This window comes from Chanodichthys erythropterus, chromosome 15, assembly GCF_024489055.1.
Source record: "Chanodichthys erythropterus isolate Z2021 chromosome 15, ASM2448905v1, whole genome shotgun sequence".
Taxonomy (NCBI): domain Eukaryota; kingdom Metazoa; phylum Chordata; class Actinopteri; order Cypriniformes; family Xenocyprididae; genus Chanodichthys; species Chanodichthys erythropterus.
In genome coordinates this window covers 41,142,523-41,153,354 of record NC_090235.1, presented here as the reverse complement: position 1 = coordinate 41,153,354, position 10,832 = coordinate 41,142,523, and the positions used below count along the sequence as shown (strand labels likewise).

General features: G+C 34.2%; 1 protein-coding gene across 1 annotated transcript; it reads right to left on the bottom strand.

Annotated features, from left to right (window-relative positions):
• Positions 1-3,317: 3,317 nt before the first annotated feature.
• On the bottom strand, positions 3,318-5,921 carry LOC137037192 (coiled-coil domain-containing protein 106-like). The gene is made up of 4 exons (XM_067411000.1): positions 5,855-5,921; positions 4,381-4,551; positions 3,945-3,964; positions 3,318-3,608 (listed from the first exon to the last, which is right to left on the bottom strand). The coding sequence occupies exons 1-4, from the start codon at positions 5,919-5,921 to the stop codon at positions 3,318-3,320; spliced, it is 549 nt and encodes a 182-aa protein (XP_067267101.1).
• Positions 5,922-10,832: the final 4,911 nt, after the last annotated feature.

Here is a 10,832-nt window from a genome sequence, read left to right as displayed (position 1 = left end):
ATTATTGATGTTTCATTGCACAGGTTCTCTCAAGGATTGCACCTGAGACAGATAGACATGATGCAGGACAGGATTGCTAGAAGTTCTAAAACTCTCTCCAGAATGGCTAAGGTCCTGAGAAAGATCTGTACCAAGGCTATGAAAGAGTACCAAAAAAGAAGAAGGCAGCAGATGGGAGGTCAACAAGAATTTGTTGTTATTGATGAAAGCAATTTCCGTCATAAACGAAAGGTAAGTTTTATTGAGTTTAGTGCTGTGGTTTGCAACAGAGATGAAGCAGCTGTGATGCACTCAATGTGAATTAAGGTCTAGTCAGCTTTATACAGTTAAGCTTTAGAATGATAGAAGGTAAATAATGCTATCATGACTTTTCTTCGTCCTAGTAAGCAATAATGAATAAAATTGTACAAAAGTACAATTTTAAATTATTATTTATGATTATTGCTAAAGTCATTTATATAAGGAAAAGAACCGAAGAAAAGCAACATTGCTATGTGATTGCTGTGTAACCTTATTACAATAATTATTGTATAATTATTAGCTATTTGTATACAGAACATAATTGTAATTTTGCCTGACATTATCACCTTTTTTTCTTCTCAGTATATATTTCTTTCTTGTTTGTGTCTTTCTTTTTTTTGCAGTATGGACGGGGTAGGGCATCTACCACATGGAAGCGAAGGAAGTGGGTTTTTGGAATGCTGGGTGTGAAACATAATCTGCGAAGGCCAATATTGCGTCTTGTCACTCGAAGATCAAGAAATCATCTAATTCCAATTATTGTCAAACATGTGCGTCCAGGTACAATCCTGATCTCAGATGAGTGGAGAGCTTACAGAGGTGTGCTGGCAAATATGGGCTACAGACATTTTACAGTCAATCACAGTCACTGGTTTGTAGACCCAAACACTGGAGCCCATTCACAGCATCTAGAACGAGCATGGCTGTCTTATAAAACAAGGGTGTGGAGACTAAGAGGAAACAGGACAGAGAAAATGTTAAAAGAACATCTCGCTCTCATTGAATGGACCAACTGGCTTGGTGAAAGGCACAGAAGAGGTGTCCTTGGACGGTTATTCAGAGACATTTACCATCAATTTCCAGTCTAACAAATCCTATCTTCTTGTTACATGTGTGTTTAATGCTCAATGGCTGACTTCTTCTAAAACATTTGTATACATTACAAAATATATTCTAATAAAGATTATTTAGTTATTTTTATTATTATTAAGATTATTATTAGTAGTAGTAGTAGTGTATCAGTTAAATAAGGAAGTGAGTATTTGGACACAGGGAATTTTGAATGACAATGAAATGTGGCGAATTGATAATTGTTCTTACTTACAAATCAGAAAACCAATGTGACAAGTTGTGACAAGATCATTATTAACTAGTCATTAACTAATGTAAGTTCATGATTTGTTGAGGCATCTTTATGTCATGACTTTACTTGAAGGGGCACATGATGGTTAACTCATTGTTAACTAGTCATTAACTAGCATGAGTTCATGATTTGTTGAGACATCTTTATGTCATGACTTTACTTGAAGGGGCACATGATGGTTAACTCATTATTAACTAGTCATTAACTAGCATGAGTTCATGATTTGTTGAAACATCTTTATGTCATGACTTTACTTGAAGGGGCACATGATGGTTAACTCATTATTAACTAGTCATTAACTAGCATGAGTTCATGATTTGTCGAGGCATCTCAACATAAGTCATAAATTAAGTGATCAGTTGCACATGCAGTATAGTTTCCAGGCTATTTAAATAAGTGAATGGAGGTATGTATTCTTTAAGGTTGGATGAAACAGAGTAACATAAAGGAAAATCACTTGAAACAAAATGAATTTAGGTAAAGTATTTGTAACCGAATTAATTTTCACGAAGTTATCCATGATGTGGGAACGATGTACAGTAAATGATAATGAAATGCAATAATCCAACTGAAGCACATCACCTTAATACACTCCAAATTTACGAAACAACATTCTTCCTGGAAATAAATATAATCAGAGCTGTCGTCAAGAACAACATTTCTGGTAAGTTGTTAACCAGGGATAGTGAAAAGTACATTTTGAAATGCTTAAAAATTGTCTGCACCAGTCACGTGTACAAATCAGGAGTAATACTGAAGCGTGGTGTATGTGTGAAATGCAATAAAACAGTGCAAGATTAGTGCTGATCAAGTTGATACAGTTCTGAGCGATGTCTGCTGTTCTTCTTTCTTCTTAAAGAGTCAACTTGATGAAGCTGATCATTCGTTGTTAATTAACATGTTAACTAACAAACGTGTGTTAACGTGTAGTTAAGGTGGCTGTAGTTAACACATGAATCCTCATGATTCCAGGCGTAGCTAAGGTTAGTCCATCATTAATTCCTTATTGGTCCATTAATTAGTTCATGATTAATAAACTATTAATTCAGATATTAGTACATCATTAATCATGTACCCTTATTGTAAAGTGTTACCGTTTAAATACATGCACTAGCTTCCTAATTACATTTAAATTACAGAATATTACACTGGGATAAGCTACGTAAAATAAAGTGTATCAATAATGTACTTAAGTGTACTTCATGTGTATCTATACCTTATCCATCTGTAACAGTTTAAATTGACTCACTAATTGAGTTTAAATACATGCACTAGCTTCCTAATTACATTTAAATTACAAAATATTACACTGGGATAAGCTACGTAAAATAAAGTGTATCACACATGAGGAACACTTGTGCACTCAACTGTGTGCTAAACAGAGCAGGATGTGGAAAATTATACCCAAACCCAAAAGGTCCGGTTTCACAGGCAGTGTTCAGATTAAGCCAGGATTAGGCCTTAGTTCAATTAGGACATTTAATTAAGTAGCTTTTATAATTGTTACGGGTGTGTATCTTGAGACAAAACAATGGCACTGAGATATTTTAAGATACATCAGTGCAAGTTACTTTCAGTTAAAACAGCTCAAACATGCATTTTAGCTTAGAACTAGCTTAAGCCTTGTCTGTGAAACCAGGGATAAGTGTTCTTATACTTTCTATCCACCTGCCTACCAACACATTGATGGAAATTAATGATGTGAGTAGATTTATACAATTCAAAACCTTTATTATTAAGCTTTAAAACAATGGAACACTAGAATAGAATGGCTTTTAATACATTGCTAAGCAAAACATATTACTTAAACACATTTTAAGTGCATTCTAACATAGTGGAACTGCTTGTGAAACAAATTGAATGAATAAATAAAAAACAAAAATAGCCCCAATATAAAACTTTAACATTATTAAACTATTAAATATTAAGGGGCTTATCTGTATTTGTACTTGATTGGCAGAAGCTTGCCTTTAGCTTTTAGCTCTTCAATTTTCGTGCTGACCTCTGGAGTCATTGACTCCGCACAACGCTTAGAGTAGTCTAAAAGCTTCTCTTTTTTGAGGTTAAATGGTGGAAGGCTCTTTAAGAATTTTGGACATGCAATTGCAATTTCTGCCAGGGGAGCAGACAGCGCCAGTGTGTTCCGATCCACACCTACCATTTTAAATGCCTTAGTCATGCTCCCCTGACTCTTACCTATGTACCACATCATCAGTTGTGCGAGCTGCAAAGAAAACAAGAAAAACAGAATTATCAGCCATTCACTTTAAACGGACTAGAATAGGATTGAAATTATATATTAAATAGCATTGCTAACTACTTTTCATAGGCAGCATTATAAATAATAAAAAATATATCAAAGATAATTATTCATTGTTATTCAATATACAAAAAGAATTCTTTAAATAGTTTAACTTTTTTAAATACTTTTTTTTTTTTTTCTCCAGAGTTTTATTGGGGATGTAGCTAAACTCTGCTGGACAGTGGCCCACCAAGGGCAGATTTGAAGAACACTGTTATACAGTATACTGTGCACTGCCCTGGCTGCTGGCTAATCTACCGCAGACAGACCCATTATTTCTGAGGATAAACAAGAAACATGGGAGGAAAGCCCAACAACATTCTAGAAAATTGAATATTTACAAAAAAATTTGAATCATGACATTTTACACATCTGTTTTAATCTTTGTTTCTGTTCATTTTGATGTAAATGTGATGTAAATCCAAATATTCTTATTCATTAATTTATTAAATATAATAATAAGTTGGTAAGCCTAGGCAGGTGTACCAAGGGATAAACATTTCAAGAGATAATAGCAAGAGGAGTGTTGATGCATTCCCTTTGCTGAAACATGGCCTGCTTTTGTCATGGTCAGAGCAATATTTGTGTAAATGAGGATGGTGACAGGGCTTTCATATAGCACATTATCGAAAAAGATTAATAATGACCCCAGTTGCAAAATGGTTGCCAACCACAGATATACTGTTTAAAGTACCTCTTGCCATTGCCAGAGGATGATGGTGCTTCTTTTTACTCTTCTTGTGGGGTTTCTTCATTTTGGAGAATGAAGTAGATGAAAACAAGGAACTGGAGGTGGAGCTGGAGGTGGAGCTGGAGGTGAAGCTGGAATCATCTGAATCCCAGGATTTGTACTTTTTTGATTTCCCTGCCCCCAAAAAACATCACATTATAAACTCTACTTTTTTTGTGAACTGATTTTCATTGTTATTCTATATTTTTATTTCTTTTTATTATTATTATTATTATTATCAAGTGCCTTCACACCATAAATAAGCCTCAACTGCCACCCAAAGAAAAATAAATTTTACTTTGGATGTATTTGAGCTTATATTAGCATGTGTGCTATCTCCTGACAAAGCTATAGCTGGATGCAAAATTAGTTTAGTTTGATCAAGTTCTTTAAATTTTCCTTTATAATTTAACATTTGACATACTTTGACATACAAAAAACAGCTAATTTGAATATCAGCCCCATCCTGATGTTGCAACACCACAAAAGAATTAAAAGTAATACAGAGTGGCTCAGGTACAATAATTGACACTAATGGTGCAACATGCAAGCAAACATGTTAGTTATAATGTGTAATCTGTGATCAATGATTGTTCTGATAAGTAAGGACTACTTTGCTGCTAAATTGTTTTTGGTGGTTTACTTTATACATTCGTAAATCAAAACAGTGGTCCACTTCACGTTGTTTAATACAGAAATATTAGTAACAAACTTGTATAACTAGAATTTTAAAAAGTGGACCTCTAGGAACATTATAAAATAATAAAAAGAAAACATTTCATTGACCCTTTACAACTAGTTTAAAAAAGGATATAGAATATACATGTACTTTATACTGTTTTTATTGGGTCACTTTCTCTTTAATTACATGATGTCTAACATAACAGACCTCACCCTGCCAGTCACCAACCTGTTCTTGCTCTCAACTTTTTCTTCAAGGTGTCAATTGCCTCTTGCATTTTCTTAATTTTTTTCCGCAGTCTTTTATTTTTCTGCTGCAACTTCAGGGAGCTGGTTTTATCTACAATCAACAAAATATTCAATGTACAGTTAATGCATTTTATTTATGAAGCATTTAGAAAGAGGTTTAATGAAAGTGCTAAATAAGATTTCAAAAAGAGATTTAAAAGATAAACAAAAGTTAGCATAATGACATTTAATAACATTTTAACAGAAGGTAAAAAGCATGATATTAAAAATAACTGACTAAACTAAAATCAGTGACAATATGTGATAATAGTGGACTTGAAAAATACATGTTAATAAAATAAGCAATGGATGGGTAGGACCTAATGTGCATTCCCTTTTCTTTTACCAGTTAAAAATTTAAGGAAGTAGCTGCTTTTTATGAAGACACTTATCTATATTTCTAAATTTTTAATTGAGGAATGCTTACATTCCCAGAATCAAGGCAGAATACAATGAAATAAACTCTTACCACTGAACAGAGCCGTCTCATCACACTGTTCACTCTCCTTGCTGGACACATGATCTTCATCTTCCATTCTCTGGTCTTCTCCTACATGCTTCTCTACTACTTTAGCAGATTGCAGATCATGTGTCACATTTTTGGGGCTCTCTACAGTCTCTTAATCCCATATGTTTTGTCCTCTCCTTTTCACTCTTTTGCTGGCCATAGTGGACCTGAGTCCGAATAGTGATGCACACATCAGATATGATGTAAACCACATCATTAAAACATTTTTTGCTATGGTATTTAGTATTAAAAAATGTTGAATCTTCTTCATTTTTCTTAAAAGTGTATGTATATCTGCACAAAAGAGACTAGCAAGGTTCGTAGTAAAGCAGTCAAATGAGACAATAATGCAGTCAACAATCCTATACATAATTTAATACATTTCGATCTCACCTTACTGTATATTCTTCTAAAAAAGTATACCTATCAACAAAAACACTGGCTGTGTCCGAAAACTGGAAAATGCTGCCTTCCGAGGACACATTTCAAGGTAGTAAGGCATCAAAGCACGTCCGAATCCAATGTTAGCTTCACTTCCTCTCTCGTGAGATACCTTCCTCAGATCGATTTTTGAAGGAAGCATAGATGTATCTTTAGCTGCCTTTGATATCCCACAATCCTGTGCTTTCCATTCTGTGACAGTTGAGCTAGAAAAAATAAAGATGGCGTCCGAAGGTTGCATTTGCTGCTCAGTTTGTGTATAAATGTACAATTTTGATCAATATATTTCAATTTTTATATCATTTCTATCGAGAAATTAATACTGTAGTAATTAAATATTTGTTTAGTTCTCACCAAAGCTCGCGCTATATTGCTGTAGATCATTAAACTGTTACGCTGCCTCAGAAGTCTGTCTGAAATCAGTTTCGTGAGGTGCCTTCATGCACAAACGCTGCCGTACAAGTCATTCTCTTATAAGATAGCGAGGCAGCAAGACAGCTAACTGTTACCTAGGTTTTCGGACGCAGCCACTCATTCATTCAACAGTTGACAGTCATTCAAGATTTAACAATCCAAACTTGCGAACGTTTGTTTTTTACTTAAAGATTTAAGATTCCGGCATCAATATTTGAACAATGTTTTACAATTAAAAAAATTTAATGTATTAATTTATGGCAGGAGTGCACATCAATCATGCTAAATCTAACCAGGGGCGGTTTCTTCATTAGGGTAATAGGGCGACGCACCACCAAAGTGAGAAAGGGACGGATTTTTCAATCACATTCAACCACAGAGTTACGCTAGCTGTCACTGCTGCTAGGCTGTTTGTTCTGCCTCTGGATATAGTCCAATCAGCGCCGAGTCACGCTCCGTGGAGTACCGCCTCTTTTTGGCCATTTCAGTCTGGCGGAGATTTGCCCCGACTGCTCCCATACACTTCCATTCAAAGAACTTTTTTTTTTAACTGCAGTTACTGCAATGCAATCTCTATGGCTTCCGGGAGGGCTCGCACTAACGTGCCTTCGTCATCATACGTAACCTTAACTTGTGCAGCGATTGGTGGAAACAAATACAGACCTCTATTCATATATTTTTTTTAAGCTGAAGTGACATCCAATAATTTCCTCAGTCCATATTTACATTTCACAGGTATATTCTCCATCTGCAAATGTTAGAAAGTCGAGAAAATATTTCCATTTTGTAGCCAGGCGTGGACGAACCTTCAGCAAGATAAACTTCCGTGAACGAGCGCCGCCGCGAGCATGCGCGCCAAACAGACGGTGTTCAATCTGAGTCAAATACTTTTTGCTAAAAATATTGTTGAAAATTTGTTTTTGTTGGAAAACATAATTATGCCATATGTAGAATTTCGAAAATACAACTAAGTGTATTTGTATGATAGCAGTAACTGTGTAAAGTGACTGTTAATAGGGTAATCAAAATAATTTAATAATTTTGTTTTTAGATTGTAGTTACAATTTTAGAATGTAGCCTAGGCCTAATGTGATTTGACCCCTTTTTTTGCACATAATATAGCATATACTACACAGTTACATTCATGTTTGTTTTTTATAGCCTTCGATATGAAGGCTATAAAAAAATCAATGTTTCTAGGACAATATTGGGCAGAATGTGAAATATATATTTTTTAAATTTTTTAAATACAGATATATTCTTTTTAGATCCCAGCCATATGGCATGCTTTAAATACTGAATTTTCCATTTTTTAGATAAGCAGTAATGATACATTATTATATCACTTGTTAAATGATTATTTAACAATTAGCCTATTCATTCCTGCATTTCTTAAAATAAATAAATAAATAAAAAATTGCGCCCCACCAAATTTTTTTTGCACCAGCCTCCACTGAATCTAACTGATATTTTTATTGACATAAAAAGAAAACACAGACCTATTTAGTTGCGCATGCTTCCATTTATTTGAGATCACAAGAATGCAAAAAACAACTCCACTAAAGCTTTTAAATCCAAAGGCTTACACATTTAGAAATATATTGATAACATACCCTATATGTTTACGTCACTTTTCTGAGCATTTCTATTTATTTTCCTCTAAATTATGCGATGATTGCTATCCGAGGATGTTATGGAGGACCAAACCTGCAGAAATTAAAAATTAATAAATGAATAAATAAATGAATAAATAAATGAATATATAAATTAATAAATAGATAAATAATGTGATAATAGGAAAATAAATTAATGAATCCCCCTTAATTTATTATTTTCTGCTTTTATGTTTTAATTATTTCTAGTTTTATTTATTTATTATTTTATTTATTTTTTCCATTTATTTTATATTTACTTATTTTATGCATTCATTTGTTTTTATATTTATTTATTAGAATATGTATTTATTTCCAGATTTATTTATTGTAACATTTATTTATTTCAACTTTTTACATTTATCTTCATATTTATTTTTAAATTTCTTTGTCATGTATGATAATTAGGTGGGTTGGTCTTGCTTACCATTGGTTCATCATTGATTGAAGCGCTTGCTCGATTACTCTGGCTGTGTAGTGACAGGTTGTAGCTCTCGCGCGTTATTTTCACGACAACAAGGGTGACACCATTGCGTTCGTTTAGTTATCTTATACTTCTGGTTGAGAGGGACCTAATGCTAGTCTCGTCTCTAGCCGTAATCCTATAACTGTAACGGTAGATTATATTAAGCGGTCGGAGTGTTGCGCTGCACTTTACAATTCAACACCCACCGCCTTAAGACGAGGAGGAGCACCTGAGGCAATGGCTGAAGGCGCTAAACTTGAAGTGCCCACATTTCATGGAACGAGGCTGAATCCAGCTTCTTATTCGCAGCTTCTTATTGACGCTATCCGGTCCACCTTAAAAAACGCAAAGCTTCCGCGTTTGTAGCTTCTTATTCACGCTCACTTTACAGTGCGGTTTTTCTGTTTTATGCTTTTTGTGTCTATTTTCAGAATTAAAGGAAAATAAACTATTTTGAAATGCAAATAGCACTGATATATCAGCGAAAATATGCTGCAAAAATATAAAGGCACTTAAAATATAATTATAATATTCTTTGTTTATTGAACGTATCATCAGCTCAACTTGAAGGACCGTGTGGATTTTCTCTTATTCACGCTTTTTATGCTATATTGTCTATTTTTAGAAAAAAAGAATGAACTATTCTGAAATGTAAATAACACCGAAATATCTGTGAAAATTACTGTACAATTACAAAGGTATATAAAAAACAATTACATCATTCTTTTTGCACGTCATCATTTGAATGCATTAATGAATCAATTGAATAAAAAATTAATTCATGCAAATATTACAGATTTCAATATCACAAGGTAACTAGAGACTATCAGCTCCAGCTCCAGCTTGGATCCAGCCTGTTATTAAGACTTCAGATGAAGGACTCCAGAACATCAAACATGGATGATTATACAAAATGATCATGTTATCATTGCTTTGCATGCACACTACTTTTGCTTAAAAGAAGTAATATCTTACAACTGTACGTTCTGATATCATCTCATAAAAGAAGACTATTGTGTTTTTGCTACAAGTGAATGTGAATTAAATTACCTTTCAGGGTGCATTCAAAGTTGCACTGGGGCATTATTCCTAATGTGCTTGACTCTCACCATGCACATTTTCAGACATTTTTACTGTAGCATTTTAAAGTTATGGACCCATGAATTTGACAAATGTGACAATACAGTAACAGGAGAAATTGCACTTTTGGCCCAATTGGAGGCGCTGTATCTCAGCTGCCTTTATGGGTGTGTTAAAAGTTGCACTGGGGCCTTATTCCCAATGTACTTGACTGTCACTATGAATATTTTCAGATATTTTTACTGTAGCATTTTAAAGTTATGGATCCATGAATTTGACAAATGTGACAATACAGTAACAGGAGAAATTGCACTATTAGCCCAATTGAAGGCGCTATATCTCAACTGCCTTTATGGGTGCGTTCAAATTTGCACTCCGGCCCCTAATTCCAAGTGTACTTGCCTGTCACCATACACATTTTCAGACATTTTTACTGTAGCATTTTAAAGTTATGGACCCATGAATTTGACAAATGTGACAATATAGTAACAGGAGAAATTCCACTTTTGGCCCAATTGGAGGCGCTATATCTCAGCTGCTTTTGAGGGTGCGTTCAAAGTTGCACTAGAGCCTTATTCCCAATGTACTTGACTGTCACCATACACATATTTAGACATTTTTACTGTAGCATTTTAAAGTTATGGATCCATGAATTTGACAAATGTGACAATACAGTAACAGGAGAAATTGCACTATTAGCCCAATTGGAGGCGCTATATCTCAGTTTCCTTTCAGGGTGCGTTCAAAGCACAGATGTAGATGAACAAATAAGTGAATGAATAAATAAATAAATAAATAAATGTAACTGTGATAACATTAAGTGACTTTAATGTTTTATGATGTGTGCATGATCTGAGTTGATTTTTGAAACCCTTACATTTTGGGT

Coding starts and splice junctions, on each gene's coding strand:
- LOC137037192 (XM_067411000.1), bottom strand. CDS start 5,921: ATGGAAGATGAAGATCATGTGTCCAGCAAGGAGAGTGAACAGTGTGAT. Junction 3,965..4,380: donor TCCTCTGGCAATGGCAAGAG/GTACTTTAAACA, acceptor GTTTATCCTCAG/AAATAATGGGTCTGTCTGCG. Junction 3,609..3,944: donor AAATAATGGGTCTGTCTGCG/GTAGATTAGCCA, acceptor TTTTCTTTGCAG/CTCGCACAACTGATGATGTG.